The sequence below is a fragment of the Erpetoichthys calabaricus genome, chromosome 3, assembly GCF_900747795.2.
Source record: "Erpetoichthys calabaricus chromosome 3, fErpCal1.3, whole genome shotgun sequence".
NCBI classification, from domain to species: Eukaryota; Metazoa; Chordata; class Cladistia; order Polypteriformes; family Polypteridae; genus Erpetoichthys; species Erpetoichthys calabaricus.
Genome location: NC_041396.2, coordinates 204,865,741 through 204,884,544, shown reverse-complemented (window position 1 = coordinate 204,884,544; position 18,804 = coordinate 204,865,741). Strand labels below are relative to the sequence as shown.

Below are 18,804 nucleotides of genomic sequence, written 5' to 3'. Positions count from 1 at the left end.
CATTAATCAAAAAAATCATTTACAAGTACAAAATGTCCATCAATCCTAAGAATGATTGTTTCAAAACCTGCAGCCATTAAAGGTCTTTGTGTTTCTTGACTCTTTTACTATTTTTATTTATTTTGAAAATCTTTGACTTTGATTTTTGACACCTGACTTGCTTTATCCACTTTGGACAGGCATTCCAAGAGGAGATTGCACTAAACAGAGGTAAAATAGACCATATATTCCAACAAGGTGAGCTGCTGATTGAGAAAAATGAGCCTTTGGATGCTGCTGTCATTGAGGAAGAGTTGGAGGAAGTACAGCGATACTGTGATGAGGTGTTTGGGCGCGTAGAACGCTACTACAAGAAGCTTATGCGACTTCCGGTAAGTTTACTAGTTGTGGAGATTTTCTGTTCTGTCTGTTCTTAAATTATAAGCCCTTTTAACTCAGATTTCAAGCTATCCCTTTTCATGCAAGGTTCTGATCCAGATGGAGGTTCACTTTCACAATAACTTTTACAAAAATAGGCTAACTCTACTTTTCAAGTACAAACTTCAAAAAACTAATAAATCAAAGGAATGTCTACAATATATAAAGAAATATACATTTATTTTAAAGAGAACATGCACTAATTTTTGAGAATATGCTGACTGTACACAGACAGTTAACAAACCAGGAGACAAGCCTAGCCTCCTCAAGCTATGATTCAGCAGTATAAGCCACTGCTACGCTTAGAAAATTATGAAAATAATTAATTAGTGTTAATATTTAAAGAGGGAAACGGATTTTATACACCATGATTTTCTGTTCCAGTACAGTTACAAGCATCAAATCTCACCTTTCTAACACCAGCAGTTTTGATTGTAAAGATGTACAAGTAAAATGTCAAACAGTAAAATCACTTGACCACCTCTCAAAAATCACCAGTAATTAATAAAAAAATGTCAAAAATAACAATGATTGAACACAGAACAAAATGATGTTAAAAGGAATGTTCTGAATACACAGGGAAAATAACTTAATTGCTTAAAAATGATCCATCCATCAATTTTTTTGCTACTTATCTGGGATCGGATCATGGGGCAGAGGTTTAAGCAAAGCTGCCCAGACATTTGTTTTCCCCAGCACCTCCAACTTCCCTGGGTAGATCTCGAGGTGTTTCCAGGTCAGTTGAGAGATATCATCTCTAAAGCGTGTCCTGGGTCTGCCCCGAAGTCTCCATCTGGTTGGACATGCATAAAACACCTCGCCAGGAAGGCGTTCAGGAAGGATCGTAATCAGATGCTTGAATCACCTCAGGTGGCTCCTTTCGATTCCCTACATGAATCACCCCCTTGTTTTATTGGAGGGGTTTGTATGTCCCAGTGATCCTAGGAGCTGTTTTGTCCAGGACATTTGTCCCTGGTAGGGTTACGCAAGGCAAACTGGTCCTAGGTGAGGAATAGGACTAAGTGCAGTTCATATTGACCCCTATAGAAATTCAAACCATTGACTCAGTAACCTTGCCCGAAAAGGGAAATCAGGTCTGGGGTGGGGATGGGATTGCTCATGGGTCCACCCTCCCCTGGGCCCACCACCTGCAGGAGGAGCCATAAGGGTCTGGTGCTTTGTGGTTTGGGTGGCAGTTGAAGGCAGGCTACCAAAACTAACTGTAGGGACATGGAATGTGCTAAAGTTAGAAAGGTTTTCCTCACACACAAAACTATAGATACGTGTAGTAAGCTACCAAAGAATGTACTAGTTAGTACCGTCTTTTTCCGAAAATAAAACACTGTCTTACTTTCTTTTTTGGTCCAAAATACGCACTAGGGCTTATTTTCGGGGGAGGACAAAAATAAAAGTATATTTATATATTTTTATTTAATATTTATTTATTTTACACAGAATACAGAAATTAAAATTTATTCAATTACAGTCATGTCATCTTCTTCTGGAACATCGTCATAAATCAAGATTTACACCCCTGGAGTCTTCCACAATTCCCTTTTTGTACTCGACGGAATAGCTCTTTCGTTTTGTACTCATTTTAACTGCGGTTAAAAATTATTCACTTTATAAAAAATAAAATTACGTATGAGGAAATAATCAGACTTACAAGACTGAAATGAACAAACATTGTATCTGCACTGTCGCTCAATGTAGACTGCTGCCTTAACGAACAATTATTTATAGTGTGCGCCAACGACGCGTTCCGTCGCATTCCGCATATGCATGCCCCCCTCCACCCCCTCCCCACCTCATTCGACCATACTCTGCGATACGCGCGACGCAGTACAACACAGCAGAGCAGAGCGGACACAATATTTATGTATTCATGCTGCCTTATGTTGTATTTTTAAGATAAATTCCAAGAATTAATTTGAAACGAACTGTAGAGGTAAACAATGAATTTCTCGGAATATTTTATTTCAAACATTTCTCTGAAATACGAGTATTAGGGAAGCTAAACATACTTAATAAATCAACAGCATTTTTTAACGAATTCTTTTTTTCACATTATTTTAACTAGGGCTTATTTTCGGGGGAGGGCTTATATTACAAAAAGTTCCGAAAATCTCGATAGGGCTTATTTTCGGGGGATGTCTTATTTTCAGAAAAAGACGGTAGTATTTTGGTGGACCTTTAAATCTTGACTTAGTAAGCCTTGGGGCTGAATAGCCTACTGCTTATTTAATTATTGTGTGAATACAACCATCTCCAGTTAAGATGTATTTATTTGTCACATTTTATTTATATTTTAGCTGACAGACGACGAACATGATGTCTCAGATCGAGAACTGGACCTGGATGAGGCCACAGAATTGTCCAGCCTGCACTGGAATGACAAGCCCACAGATAATATCCTTTCTCCACAAGCAGGTTCCAGTCGTTCAACCTCTATGGCCCCTCCAACTCGTACAGAACGTTCAGGTAGAGACACCCCAGCTAGTGTTGACTCAATCCCACTTGAATGGGACCACGATTATGACTTGAGTCGTACTCTGGAACCTCTGAGCCCACTACAAGCAGCAGGTATTTCAGAAGATGGCCAAGATAAGGGTGAAAAAGAGCTCTTCCTCCATGGTGCTTCTAGTCTGTCAGGTGAGGATAGACCACATGCTTATTTATGTTTACCTTACAAGGCATTAATTACTGAGGATTGGTAATATATAGTGACTGTAAATTTGTTAAAAAGACTGGCAATACTCATTTTTTGGTCATTTCCAAATACAGTGAAACCTTGGATTGCGAGTAACTTGGTGTGCGTGTGTTTTGTAAGACGAGCTAAAATTTTTAATAAATTTTAACTTAATAAACGCTTGAGGTCTTGCAATACGAGTAGTACGTATATGTTTTGTCCGCTGAGTGTCACGTGGGGATTGTGAGTAATCGTCTCCCATGCTCATTCTCAGTTGGCATGCCTCACTCATATAGTCAACAGCGTATACTGTTTACTTTAACATGGTGACCATGTGTGTGTGTGCTGTAATGTGTGAGTCCCTGTCATGCACCCCAAAACACTAGGCTGAGTCTCAGTACTTTAGCAAAACCAGCTTTATTCAGCGTGGAACAGGAGCAGCATGGTTATTTATTGTAGTGAGATCAACCACTCTCCTATACAGTGACACAGCAATCAGGCAGGGCTGTGACCAGGTTAGTGGCTAAGTAATACTGTGCTTTTGCATTTATAATGTTACTCGCATCACCCATCGACGGCAGGCGCTTATAGCTTGACCGTGACGTTTTCTGATTCACTTTTATGGAGAACTGCTACAGCGCTGGGAGCCTGCGGTTGCTTGCTTCGGGACGCTCTTCGTTTTGGGGGGGGGGGGGGGGTGGGAATCCCAAAAGAGTTTAGAATCCTTACAGTGCGTAAAGCATTTTTTTCATTTTGTGTCCAAGTGTAGTGACTCTTCAGGCAAAAGCAACTAGGTTTCCTTGTTAAAGTCTCAAAAAAAGATAAAGATTCCAGTGAGCCAACAGATAGCAGTGATTCCGTTAGTTAGAGTGAAGATTTTGTATTAATCATTTTTATATAAATATTTGTGGGTTGTGAAACAAATTATACGAGTTTTCATTATTTCTTATGGGGAAATTTGCTTTGATATATGAGTGCTTTGGATTACAAGCACGTTTCCGGAACGAATTATGCTCGCAAACCGAGGTTCCACTGTATTAATTTCTTTAAACAAGTAAATATTACTCCCCAAAATGAGTGTTTGGAGGTCATTCATGCCTGAATACCCTAATAAACTGTGATTTCACTGCTGCTAATCAAATGGATATGGGCAGTGGAGAGCCATGTATTATTATAATGTTTAGAGCTAGTGAATTTTTTACCATTTCATTCCATTGACGTAAATGTTGGCAATATTGCAGTGATTCTCTCATTGTGCACAAGTCCAAAGCAGTAACACTTTTTTAGTCTTGCAAATGTTGCCTGTATTTGTTTTTTTTCAGATGTAGTGATCCCTGAAAACCCAGAGGCATATGTTAAACTGACAGAAAATACATTGCGATCAATCTCTGGTAGGCAATCAAAGCCAAAGCATGCCCCAAAAATTGAGAAATTAACATAAAGTTACCTTCACCTTGTTAACTGTCATGCTGCTCACCATCTGCACAGTGATTGGAAAATTATCTTGTCTAACTCAAAAAGTACCTTTGAGAAGTGTACAGTACTCATAAGTAGCTTACTGTATATGGCATGTCAAATTTGGGTTAGATGATTTTGCGTTAATGTAAATAGAGAAGCCGATTGTATTTTGCATTGGCTATGCTATTACAGTAATATGGTTTGTCTTGCTTCCATTGCATTGGGGCTGAATTGCTAACTCTTTTCACAGCTAACTTCAGATGCCACTCTGAAGAAGTCAAGCTTGAAGCCTCTAATCTGGCTGTAAAGGAGATAATGTAACATTTAATGAAATATACTTTTATCAATGCAAAAGATACAGTATGTTTACAGGCATCTGAAGTTAGTGATATAATGCTTCATTAAACTTTGTCATCCATCTCTGTGGGAGGATTCTCATCCAGGTGGCCTTGTAGTGCATGGGGTCAACTGCTATGGTAAATTAAGCACATGGTTCAGTGATGAAAGATTTACACACGAGGCAGCTCAAAGTAAAATCTGAGACTCTTACACTCTACAACTGTCAAAGCAGTGAGATGTTCCTGGGGCTGTCATGTTACAACTACGGTAATCATTAGGGTGTAGAAAACACTAAAAAAAGGTTTGAAATACAGTGAGTTTGGTGAGGTGCTCTACTTTATAATTAGGACTGACTATACTTGATACTATACTTTTCTATAAGTGGAAGTACACTCACAATTGACACTTTTTAGTACAGTTTCCAGGCATTGAGCTGCTTCATTTTAATTGAACTGATTTTTGAATATTCCTTCAGTGTATAGATGTGGATGCTCCCTTTTAAACAGCTAAAACACTAATCACATAAAATTTCTGCACACTTGGTTTTTCCCCTCTTGCATTCCACAGGCCAGTGAAATTCTGTAAGGTAATGCAGCATCTCAAAAGTGGTGGTATATGGTAGTTGTTTGCATTGTTGTAGCTACCAGGCTCATTTTTATTGTGATTCTTAACTGAATATTCAAGAAAGAAGTACATGAATAGATCCAGCGTGCTCATCAATTTTTTGACTTTGCAAATTATCAATATGTAATTAAGCAGTAAAGAACCCGTGTAGACATACAGCTAACCAATGACCTGTCAAGAAGTCTATGGACATAGTCCTAGAAAGTTGTACTTTATATCATATTGCACAGGGATACATTTTTACAATTGACTTCCTGAGTGATACAGTATCAGGTGTTATTGGGTAGTATATAGCATCATCTTAAAGTACATTCTGTGCCACTTAAAGTGCTAATAGAACAGAAGACAATTAAAATGATGAGAGCTGAAACAATCATTTTCTCCTTGTAACTGAAAATTGTCTCTACCGTGTTACTTAAACTGTAAATCTGTGTTACTTGGAAAGCATTTTAACTGTAAAAAAATATATTTTTTGCCATGACAGTAATGTGCTTCTTTTCTTACAGAGACATAACCAATTAGTTTTCATAACCTTAGACATCATCATTATTCACTTTATAGCGTATCCAGCATTACAATTCAGTATCATACTGATAAAATCTAAAGTAAAATAAAAAAGATAAGAGGACTGTAGTGAAACTAATGAACTATTTTTTTTTAGTGTCATAGCAATTTTGCCTCCATAGCATCTTAACAAATTGTCAATTGATTGCTGTCAGACACAACATGGTTGTTTGCAACTTGCTTTATTATTTGTATTCTGAGAAATCTTGAAATAATTAAAACAAAATCAAACACGAAAAATGTCAAGCAATGTCACGGTATGAAATTTTAAAATAAACTTCAGGACAGTGCAACCCAAACATACAGAAGTTAAAGTTAGCGTGTCATGATAGGGTTTTTTCCTGGATTTGAGAAATTGCCTAAAATTAGCAGTGTACCGATTCACTGCTTTTTTTTTTGCTTGTTGTCTGTTAAGAAGATAATGGCTTACAGGCACAATACAATGTTTGCACAGTGTTTGTGCAGCCATCATACTGTATTTCCTAGGTTGAAGAATCACTGAAAAGGACACTTTTAAACAGTTACAAACATTCAAAGAGTTGTAACTAATGCACACTAAGCAAAATGTGTTGCTTCCGAAGGGAGCTATTTTAAAAGAGACTGTGCTAACATAATTATTTTTACAGTAATATTCTCTGTAATATCATTTTATTAATTCCATAAAAGAATTTGTATTATAAGGTGCTAAGAGGAGCTAGCAAATGGTATAGCTTCAATAATAGTGCAAAAGTGCACTGTGGAAACAGTAATAAAGTCAAGCATATTATTTACCATTTCTGAGAGATAATGAACAATTCTAGAAACACAATAGCTGTAATTTAGATGATTACTAATGAACTTTTACAGACAGACCTAGACATCCACCATAATTCACAATAGCGATCAGCTTGAGGGGATTCATAATTTTCAGTTTTTAATACAATCAATTGATCTATTTACTTGATGTTTAAAGGTGGCTTTTCATTTTTGTACTTTTTTTCTGCCAATTTAATATTTAGATTTGTGACTCCTAATACTTCAAGATGTCTTATCTACTCTTCAGGTGCCTGTGGCTCTTTGGAAACTCATATCAGACAGCTGGATAAAGCCTTGGATGCAAGTCGTTTCCACCTGCAGCAGACTGAAAACATCATCCGAAGCCGCACACCAACAGGGCCGGAACTTGACACCACATATAAAGGATATGTGAGTAAAGTTGTCTTTTGTAGCTGTTCTACAAAGATTATTTGTTGACATATAGTATTGTAAACTGTTATATATTCCAGGATATTCCTGTGATTAAATATTTCAAGCTGGTATATTATACTTTTCTCAGTTACAGTTACAAATCGTTTAAAGAACGAGCACAATGTATTGTTTACATTAGCATTGGAACATGCAGCATGTTATCTAAAATTAGATTTAAAAAGTTGAAAGATGACTTTGATGTCTCATTGACATGTGTTTAATGTTTTCACAACACTGAAACTGCTTTGCTTTACATTGAATACAAGTTTGGTGCTGTATCTTGTGCATTGCTACTTAAATCAAGTTACCTTTTTCAAGCAGCTAAACCCACCAACAGAGTTTCATAGAATTCAGCCCTATTGTTTCCTTTACCAGATGAAGCTGCTGTCTGAATGCAGAGAGAGCATTGACACAGTCAAAAAGGTTGGGTGTAATCTAAAGGAAGATGAAGACCATTTTTCAGGATTTATCAACCTGAACGGCACAGAGACACAGACCTCAGGTAATTATTACATTTTCCAAATTAAATAATCATGGAGGTATGCTTCACTATACACTGCTAACTACTGTAAGTGAGTGAGAGAAAACATAACTGTTTTTGTATTGTTAGAAATTATAACTCTCTTCTGATAAGCTTATTTAAATTTGAAAGCCGAAAAATGTTTAGTACTTAGAGTAAAAACTTTATATGGCAGATCTCTCATTTTTATAGTATTTCTGTAATAATCCAGGGCCATTGTGAAAAGCAAATGATCATATGAGCAGCAAACAAAAATATTAACATCTACCTTGTCTGATGCAGGTGTGATAGAGCGCTGGGAGTTGATCCAGGCACAGGCTCTTAACAAAGAGCTCCGAATGAAGCAGAATCTTCAGCATTGGCAACAGTTCAACTCTGACCTGAACAACATCTGGGATTGGCTGGTCCAGACTGAGGAGGAGCTTGAGCAGCTGCGAGGCCTGCATCTCAGCACTGACATTGGCACCATTGAGCAGCATATCAAGAAGCTGAAGGTAAAGCAGGGTGCACTGATGCCAAAAATCTGCATGTTGCTGTTGCAGAAGCATCATACATGGGGCCACCATAAAGTAGTTTTAACATATAAAATTAACACTAGAGAAAGTAAAGAAAATAAGTACTTAATGGGAAATTAAGTAATAAATTTGTTGTCATGTGTACATAGTACAATGAAATTCTTACTTCCATGTCTCCTCAGAACAGTTGAGTAAAGCAAAGTGCAAGAAATTACTTAATTAAATAAAGAACAAATGTACACAGCATGTAACATATACAAATTATATATAATAAGTGCAATATGTATTTTTGGAAGTATTTTATATACAGTGTATACATATATATATATATATATTGTAAAAATGCGCTATATATATAGGTGCCCGACACAGATTGGACACGGAGGCACACGTATAAAATAAATTAACTATTTATTTTCTTCACCTGTGGGGCACGCCTTCCCCGTAATCCCCACAGGCACAACACAGTCCCAAGCACAATACACCAATACAAAAGCGCTCTTTCTCTGCACCACCACTCCTCCCAGGCAACCTTGTCCTCCTCCACCCGACCCTGGCCACTGAGTGGTGGTTGTTGGCTCCTTTTATTGTGCACCCGGAAGTGCTCCAAATGCTTGATTGCCAACATCCAGCTGCACTTTCGGGTGTGACGAAAGCAGTGCCCAGAAGGGTCCAGCAGCTCCTGCTGCAGCACCCCCCTGGCGGCACCTGCGAAACCCAACACTCCAACCCCATGAAGCCCTTGGGGAGTCCAAGGCACCGCTGCAATCCAGGGAGGCTACCATCTAGCGTCCAGGAGGAGATATTGAGTTTCCCATGTATATATATATATAAAAGCTAAATACCACTGACTCACTCATCACAAAATCTCCCGAACCATGAGGATTTGGGACTTGAAATTTAAAATGTAGGTTACCCTTGGCCCATAGGTGCTCTCTAAGAAATTGTTTTAAAAATTTCGTGTTCCAAGCGCGTTCTGTCTGTATGTCTGTCCGCTTTATGTCTGTCCACTTTTCACAAGAGTTGTTTTCTATAATTTGCTTGAACTTTCCAGTTGATTTTGCAACTTCTCTCATCACGCTAAGTACCATAGTTCGCTTGCGGTACCGGTATATTTATGCAAATCCAACAGAGTGGCTGTGGGCCAAGAGCAGGGGGGCGGGGCCTTCCTCATTCACTTGCCAGCCTCTGTTCGAGTTAGTCTACATCTCGCCATGTGTTGGAGTGCCCCTTGCAGCAATACCTGCTTGTTCAACAGACATTATCATCTGCAGATTGTTAAGGAGTAATTGTTAAGGAGCCATTATTAGGAACCAACCATTATAACCAAAACATACACTTCTTTTCTCCATGGCATCAATAGACCATTAAGCTGCATTTGATCTTAGAGATTTCCTGATCCTCAAGGAATTTCCAGTTCAGCAGTAATTTGATAATAAGAATGTGAATGTGGCTAATTATACATTTATTAGCTCCATCACAACAAAAGTAGAGCATTTATCTTTTATTAACTGGTAAATAATATTTAAGCAAGTAATTATTCTTTGGTTGACAAATTCAGTATTGCTGTGAGTGAAGTTTTCAAATATTTTTATAAGGATAAGTAAGAATTCCACAACATATGCCACAAGGAGAGGACATCCTGTGACTTTAGAACACTCATCATTAATGGTGTCACAAGCTCAGATGTAAAATACACAGATGTAACAATATCATTATGTGTAATAAAAGGAAATTCTGTAGAATATGCAAGTATGCTAAATAGAAATTATCACTTTATGTAAATTGCTGTAGGTAAAACAGTGAGGTTACAATTTGATTAAAAAAACGTTTGACATGCAAAACTTTACATTATGAGAAAAAGCAAAAGCTGCAGAGCGTAAATGTTTAACATCTCCATCCAGTCTGACGTTTGTTTGCTTACTCATAATTATACAAACTAATTTCTAATATATTATACAATTACTGCCATTTTGAAAATGTGTTTTAAACAATAAGCAAGTCATCATTTTAAAATCTGCTTTCTGAAGTTGTTAACTTCATATTATTCAATCAAGAAATTACACAACATTTTATGAATGCAGATTGAACGCAAAACCTGAGAAAAGAAAAAATTACAACCCAGGTTGCAGGGCTAATGACATAGCACCTTTACAGACCCATGAGTCAAGTTTGATTGGTTCCTTTACAAGTAAAGTGGTTAACATGGACACCATTTTTAGCATTTGTCATTTATTGTATTTCCAGGAACTACAAAAGGCTGTTGACAATCGAAAAGCCATCATCCTCTCAATCAACTTGTGCAGCTCTGAATTTGTGCAGTCGAACACTGAGGAGGCTCAAGAGCTGCAGACCCGATTGGGACAAATGAATAAGAAATGGGACCGTGTGGGAGTGTTGATTGAGGAGTGGCGTGTCTCACTGCAGGATGCCCTTATGCAATGCCAAGTAAGCTAATGCTGACATTGACTTTTTCATTGATTTTTCCTTCCTGTATTGTCTAATATTTATTTAATAAATACGATGTGTTCACTGTTGAGATACTAGTTTTAGAATCTGGCTTGTATTGAATATAAATGTTATATAAAATTATATAATATACTTATATAATAATATTTATTATTATTGTTAATAATAATAATATATAAATATTAGATATTTTAATTTCTGTCATATTATTTTTCTAGAACTGAACATAATGTGAATGAGATAATATAAGCATGTCGCTTTCAATATATTTATTGCTAAACTAATAACATCAGCTAACTGCCAGCAAGTAAAAAGGATCTGAAAAGTCACTTCCATTTAGTGGTACGATGTGTGCAATGAGTCAATAATGTATTATATATTCCAATAAGTAATCTGCCTAGCTTGGCAAATTCAAACTGTCTTCCAACAATATGTGTGAGCGCATGATGCTTACAAAAATGTTAAAAGTGAGATCAAACAAGAGCAAGATTTACCAGTATGGCATCAGGGGGTGTCATTGCCATTTTCTTTTTTTTAATTCAGATAGCTTTTACTGGTGTTTAAATTAGATTTTTCTTTTTAGTATTCTTAACTTATAGCTTTTGTCTGTTGAGTAATAAGTAGGTTTGATGTTTTAATGTTGGTATTGGACCAATACAGCTCACTACCAGAGGCATAAATGAGACTGGATGGCACATGGAATGTTGAAGAACTTTAATCTTATATTATACTATACTAATCTTTGGTCTACTAGTAATTGGTCGTATTTTCTTAATTTATTTTAATTTCCTTTCAAGTTTCATGTACATGGCTTCTTATTGTAAAAGGTGACCCTTTTCCTTGCAGCCACTTTTTAAATGTTACATGTGATGTACATTTGTCTGTATATTTTGGTGTTGATTGAATTCTTGATTTCCAGAGATGCCATATGACTTATTTGGAGATGCTTTGAACCGTTTCCCAAACTATTTTATTTCAATTGTTGTGATTTCTTGTTCTTTGTAGAGCATTGTGTGAATTTATTACTGTAATTGTTAACAAGACTGAATCTATTTTGGTTGTGTGTCTGATATTTAGTTTTATATTTATGGAGTTATTGTAACCTTTTTGGTCCTATGGATTCTTGCAGGATTTTCATGAAATGAGTCATGGACTGCTGCTATGGTTAGAAAATATTGACCGGCGAAGAAATGAAATTGTTCCCATTCAGCCAAATCTAGACTCAGATACCCTTCATGACCACCACAAAATTCTCATGGTAAGCTACTTTTCTTACATTATATAAATCATCTTGAATATCTATTTTATTTCAATGGTCGGAATCGAGAGAGTAAATTTAAGATCAGTAATGCAATTTTCATTTTTTCTGTAGTGTCAGTCATGAAATGAAACCTTTAATTCACCCATCTAATTCAATTACTGGGTCATAAGAGCCAGAGCCTATTTAAGCAGCATGAAGTAAAAAGGAGAAACCAACCCTGGACTGTACACTGTATTGCCCCATTTGATGCCTTATTTGATTTAATTTCTAATTAGTTGCTAATTGACATCATGTCAAACTGAGTAACTTTTGGTTTGGGCACCCTAGAGTATTGTCAAAATTCATATAGTCAGACTGATTTCTGCATTAGCCAAATAGATGTGTGGACACTTCTTGTTTGGCCAAATAAATATTTTTTTGGTTTTGACTGAGAATCAAATATTGTACAAATATTATTGGAACAAGCTTGCTTTCATCTGAAGTTCATTTGATATTACAGTAATCCCTCCTCCATCGCGGGGGTTGCGTTCCAGAGCCACCCGCGAAATAAGAAAATCTGCGAAGTAGAAACCATATGTTTATATGGTAATTTTTATATTGTCATGCTTGGGTCACAGATTTGCGCAGAAACACAGGAGGTTGTAGAGAGACAGGAACGTTATTCAAACACTGCAAACAAACATTTGTCTCTTTTTCAAAAGTTTAAACTGTGCTCCATGACAAGACAGAGAGGACAGTTCCGTCTCACAATTAAAAGAATGCAAACATATTTTCCTCTTCAAAGGAGTGCACGTCAGGAACAGAGTCTGTCAGAAAGACAGAGGAAAGCAAACAAATCAATAGGGCTGTTTGCTTTTAAGTATGCGAAGCACCGCGGCACAAAGCTGTTGAAGGCGGCAGCTCACACCCCCTCCGTCAGGAGCAGGAAGAGAGAGAGAGAGACAGAGTTTGTTTTTCAATCAAAAATCAATACGTGCCCTTCGAGCTTTTAAGTATGCGAAGCACTGTGCAGCATGTCATTTCAGGAAGCAGCTGCACAAAAGATAGCAACGTGAAGATAATCTTTCAGCATTTTTAGACGAGCGTCCTTATCGTCTAGGTGTGCAAACATCCCCCCTGCTCAATCCCCCTACGTCAGGATCAGAGAAAGTCAGCGCAAGAGAGACAGAAAAGTAAGCCGGGTAGCTTCTCAGCCATCTGCCAATAGCTTCCCTTGTATGAAATCAACTGGGCAAACCAACTGAGGAAGCATGTACCAGAAATTAAAAGACCCATTATCCGCGAACCAGCAAAAAATCCGCGATATATATTTAAATATGCTTACATATAAAATCCGCGATGGAGTGAAGCCGCGAAAGGCAAAGCGCGATATAGCGAGGGATTACTGTACACCAGTTTATATGCTGATAAGAGAACATAGGAAATTCTGACAAATGAGATTAGATCGTTTAGTCCATCAGTCATTTAGATGTCTAATAGATAGGTTGTTCCAATATCTCACCCAGACACTTCTTAAAAGTTGACAAGATTTCTGCTTCTGGTAGTTTGTTTCAAATTCCCACAACTGCCACAGTCAAGAAGTTTTTTCTGACTTCAGTCTTTCGCTGTGTTTTCTTCGGGTAGCAGTCTGTGTACTGTTAGTGCACTGTATTATGATTATAGACTGGACTTGTAATGTGTACCAGTAGTAATGCTCTATGTCGGCATGTAGTTTGGTATTGTAAAGCAATGTAAATACAGTATATCTTGGTGCACCTACTATTTATTTAATAAGTAAAGGATGATTTGGCCTTCATAACTTAGAATAGGACATAGAGCATGTGCCCGGGCTATCTTTATTCTGTCTTTCTGTCCTTCCTGACATGGATGTAGTGATGCACTGCATTGTCAAACGTAAGCACTACATTGCATTGATAAATATCTCATAAGCAACCGAGTGAAGGCAGGCTTAGTCTTACGTGTGGTTTCTTCTGCATATATGCACCAGAAGGAGAAGACTGCTTTAAAAGTCTTAATTAATGTGCTATATTGGTTGAGTTATTTCTTCCAACCTTTGGCTTGTAAGACATACAGTGACTGCAGTTTATAGTTTAATAAGTAACTCTCCATTTCTGCAGCTCAGTGCTTTCATATTTCATTTTTTATATTTTGAATACATAAAAGCTTATAATTGCTAACTTGTAAAGGAAACCACTGATTGATGCGTATTTTAATATTTTGTTTCTTCAAAGGGCTTCTATAATCAGAAGAAATTACTTGCCGATGCTAACATTTGCACTCGTGCATTTTTGTAAAAACTACTGTATCTATAAAGTGTTTTAGAATGGTATGCATTATTAAGATTCTTTAAAAAAAATTGTTCATTATGAACATGAAAGATTTAGAAGCTTAGAAGATTTTTGGCGGCATTGTGGTTAGCATTGCTGCTTGCAGAGTTTGTTGATACTTTTTCCCAGTGCCAGTCTGTGTTTTTAAGGTGCACTAGTTTACTTGTAATGAGGATAATGAAGTTAACTTGCCCTATACTGCACTAATAATAAAATATCTGTCCAGGGTTAGTTCCTGCCTTGTATGTTATGTTGCTGGGATAGACTAAGCCCCCACAACCCTGAACTGTTTTAAGCAGGATTGATGATAGATAAATGGAATAATGAAGTGAAAACAATAATTTGTCAATTTATTCACCAGTTTGTTTTAAATAATAAAAAAAACATGAAGTATTTAATTTGCACTGTACTGTTGTTTCAGCAAATCAGACAGGAGTTACTTGAATCTCAGATGAAGGTGGTCTCGCTACAAAGCATGTCCAGTCAGTTGCTGGTTAATGCTGTGGGAGCAGATTGCTTGGAAGCCAATGAAAAGGTACATGTCATTGGGAACCGACTCAAGCTTCTTCTGAAGGAAGTCACACAAGACCTGAGAGACCTGGAAAAGGTGTTAGACATCAGAAGCAGCCAATTGGTGAGTCCCAACAAAAGTAAAACACATTCTTAGAAGCCAGCTTTGCTTTCTAGGGTTTTGCATGTTTATCTGACAATTTGAAAAGTTTTTTTTGTTTTGTTTTTGTTGTTCCTGAAGTTCTTAAATACATAATTTGGCTTACATAGTATTATAGTACTTGTTGCCTTTGTTTCTACTATTTTCTATTCATTCCATTTCTTATTCTGTGGTAGGATCTATCTTCTTGGTCATCAACTGATGAACTGGACACTTCTGGTTCCCTGAGCCCCGCATCTGGCAGGACCACTCCAAGTCGACGTCGATCGGTAACGTATAATCCAGAGATTCTAAGGTGTTTCAAGTGGAGGGTGTGCCAAATATGGAGATGTAGCAGACCATCAAGGCGTTGAGTGCCAGAGCAATGCCAAAGTGAACCCACCATGCAAGCAAAAGCTCGTAGTGCCTCTCCACTCTACTGCTACCTTCCCTTGCCATCCCGTCCCTCCCCATCTTCTTTCCTGCATGTATAGAGTCTGCCTGGAACAGGCAAGTAGTGCTGGAGATTTTATTATCCCCCTTTGAGGTTCTGTTGTTTAATTTTATTCTGTTCTCCTTACTCCCTATATATATTGTTTTAGTTACTTGTTAAAACATCTGTAAGTTCTGTCTAATTAAACTTTGGTCTCTTTTAAATTGATTTTGCTGCATTCACTAGTTTCCATTAGATCCTTGTAGCAAATTACTCAAGGAACACTGGCTTTTCATCTTGCAGGCAGCTGACACATTTCAATGAATTAAAACTATACCATACTTCAAACATATAGCACATAAACTGTAATTCAGAGTCTTTTAACTCTAAACTTTCATTAATATGTGGAGTAAATTACATAGCAAATAGGAAAGATCATTAACAAAAAATTAGTAAAGTTCTTATTGTTACAGAGGGGAATCAATTTCCATTTTTCAAATGATCATTTAAAATTATTTATTTTGTGACTCTCCTTTCTTTACAGGAATATCAGTGTACTTTAAACATGTACTTTAAATTAAGGCTTAAAACAAACTTGGAATAAACACAATTAATTTAAATGGAGTTTAAACCAATAAAATAGTTTTGTTTTGTTCTAGCACCTGCCATTCAGAATTGAGTTCCATATTTTATTGGATACCTTGTAGTAATAACTTTTAGGAACTATTTTTATCATAGTGAGTAGTAAGTAACTTGACCACATCAGCTAGTTATAAAACAAGCTTGTGTAATATAAATCTTTAATGAAAATTGTCTCCAGATGCACGCTAAATTAAATACTGTAAAACCGAACCTTTAGTAATTCAGTGTTAGAATAATTCAGTGCCTTTGGTTCTATTTTGACAAATACCTCATATGAGCTCCTCGTGCTGTTACATAAAGCCTTTCATCATATCATAACATCTGCATGTAAGGTAGCCTTTTCTTGAGTAAAAGCTAGATATTGCAGTCTGAGTAGGATTTTATATTATAATATTAAGATAATCATCACATTTTAACTTGAAGGAGGTAATTTTAAAGAGAATTGAATAGACATGCACATCAGACAAGTTCAAGTTAAGGATTGTGCATCAACATAGATTTTTAAAAACTAAACACAATTTGCTGGAAACAATATCTCTCTCCTTAAATTTATTAGCTTACATCTTTTATGTACACATATGATATGCAGTAACCTCTAATGAAAAATTAGGATTCCGTATTAGCAGCATTTCCAGAATATTTTTTCTATTTTGATCAATTGCATAATATTCTTTGTATAGCAAGGATATAGAAAGATGTCTTTTCCTAGAGTGCAATCTCTGTTTCTTCTGAAATGCTCATTAGTAATTTAACATGTGGCATCTTATAGCGTCTAAAGTGTACTGCATTACACAATATAATTCGCAGTCTTCTCAGAAAGTGAATTTGGCAAATAGGAAAATGCACTTGAAAAGTTTTTTCTTTTTTTCTTTTTTCTAGCAATGAAAAGCCAGTTTCCTTGTCTTCATGGGTTATCTGTCACCTTTCCATTTGATTTTGTTGCTGCACTTTTTGGTTTCTTTCATTGGTAGCTTGTCTTTATTTGCCTGGACTGAACATTCTCTTTCTTTACCCCCTGTTCATTGCAAACAGCCACGGGGCAAATGTAGTCTCTCACAGCCTGGATCCTCTGTCAGCAGTCCACACAGCAGGTACCTTATTCTACTGGTTTCTAGAACTCCGAGAAGATAATGAAACTCAGCCATGATCCCTTTATACCTGTATAGTACTATGACTGCTGGGATGTAGTTCACTTGCATGGCATTCAGGTGAACAATCAGTGCCAAAACAGTACGGCACAAAATTATACAAAACAAAGCTTGTCTTTTGTAGTATTTAAAAAAGATTAATGCAGCATACTTTTTAACAATAGCAACATAAGCAAAATTGAACATCTCAGATTGTAAGTACTAAACTCTAAAGATCATGGCAGTGGATTTCATCATCTTCTATAATTCTAGATGCTACATAAAGGCTAGGTAATAGATGAGTGGGTATCTCCCCACTTCAGTCAGTCTTTTTTATTTAATATAGGCTTCCTTTTTTGCTCCCTTTGTCCTTGGCTGCTTGATATTGATGTCCTTCAAAATGCTGCTTCAAATGCTTTTTCTCTATGCTTCATACTTTAACAAATATAATCAATCTTTTTCAGTGCCTTTTTATTCCACTAGATGGCAGTGTTTTCTGTCTAATAACCCTTCTCCTTTCATAATTCTGAACCTCTTTCCCTCCCACCACCACTTACCATGGTTACCAAACATTTACAACACTGAAGTACAGCATCTTGACCATCATAAAACGTCATGTCTTTTGTCACTAATAACAATGTCATTACTTTTCATAGCTGCAAACATATGCTACCACCAAGGTGTAACATTACACAAAGGTTTGGGTGTACTTTGGAAATGTTTCAGCCAAAAACCTGAAACAAGCATCTCATATACAGATGGGGGAAAATACCAAACAGTGGTCTTTATCATTTGGTCTGCATACAATTATATTAGTGGCCTCATGAATTTAGGCACAAGATGAACTGAATTACACAAGAGTCAAAATATTCTTACTACAAAGATCACCTCCTAATTCCTGCATAAAAAAACAATTATTTTGCTTTACACACACAGCCCCAAGTGTTTTTGTATTTTGGTCAATGATTGTTTAAATGTGACACATTTAATGTGCAGTTTCTTTTGTTACGTCCTGTGTTAAAAAAAAAATGCCATGTGAGCAGCAGGGGGTAATAAAATGTTGCCGGTGAGAATCCAGTGTTTGACCAATATCATAAAGTGACACTGATAAACTGAATCTTTAGTTATGATGACAAAGGAAATTAAAAAAGCGCAGGAGTGCACATTGTTTAATGTAAAGTATTTTGGGGCTAATTTGACCATTGTTATTACATCTGCTATACAAGCTGATTGGGTCTGCAAACACTTAGAATTGGTTGTTACATAAATGTAGCTGATAAACATATTATTTTCTAAAATTACTAATGAAAATTGGGCATAAAAGATGCTTTTTCATATTGTATTCTCTCAGACCACATCCTCAGCATCATATTACTGTTGGCTATTTCTGACCTTTGGCATCAAAGTATTACATTTAATCTCTGGGAAACGTGATTTCCTTTTTTTGAGATCCAAGTTTGGACTCAGAAGCTATAATACATTTAAAAAGTAATTATTATTTTCTGTGTAACTATTTTTGAATTTAATAATAAAAAAAAATTAA

At 36.5% G+C, this 18,804-nt stretch overlaps 1 protein-coding gene across 8 annotated transcripts in view; it reads left to right on the top strand.

Annotated features, from left to right (window-relative positions):
* LOC114648588 (nesprin-1-like) overlaps positions 1-18,804 on the top strand; it is a 360,492-nt gene that overhangs the window by 333,840 nt on the left and 7,848 nt on the right. For 5 of the 8 annotated variants that reach the window (XM_051924543.1, XM_051924540.1, XM_051924539.1 and 2 more), the window contains 11 exons: positions 180-371; positions 2,730-3,069; positions 4,429-4,497; positions 7,134-7,276; positions 7,694-7,820; positions 8,121-8,332; positions 10,601-10,801; positions 11,952-12,080; positions 14,832-15,044; positions 15,257-15,349; positions 17,167-17,225. In XM_051924543.1, coding sequence (XP_051780503.1) covers positions 180-371; positions 2,730-3,069; positions 4,429-4,497; positions 7,134-7,276; positions 7,694-7,820; positions 8,121-8,332; positions 10,601-10,801; positions 11,952-12,080; positions 14,832-15,044; positions 15,257-15,349; positions 17,167-17,225 — 1,778 coding nt within the window. The remainder of the gene's footprint in view (positions 1-179; positions 372-2,729; positions 3,070-4,428; positions 4,498-7,133; positions 7,277-7,693; positions 7,821-8,120; positions 8,333-10,600; positions 10,802-11,951; positions 12,081-14,831; positions 15,045-15,256; positions 15,350-17,166; positions 17,226-18,804) is intronic. The other 3 variants (XM_051924538.1, XM_051924537.1, XM_051924541.1) reach the window with 2 other exon arrangements.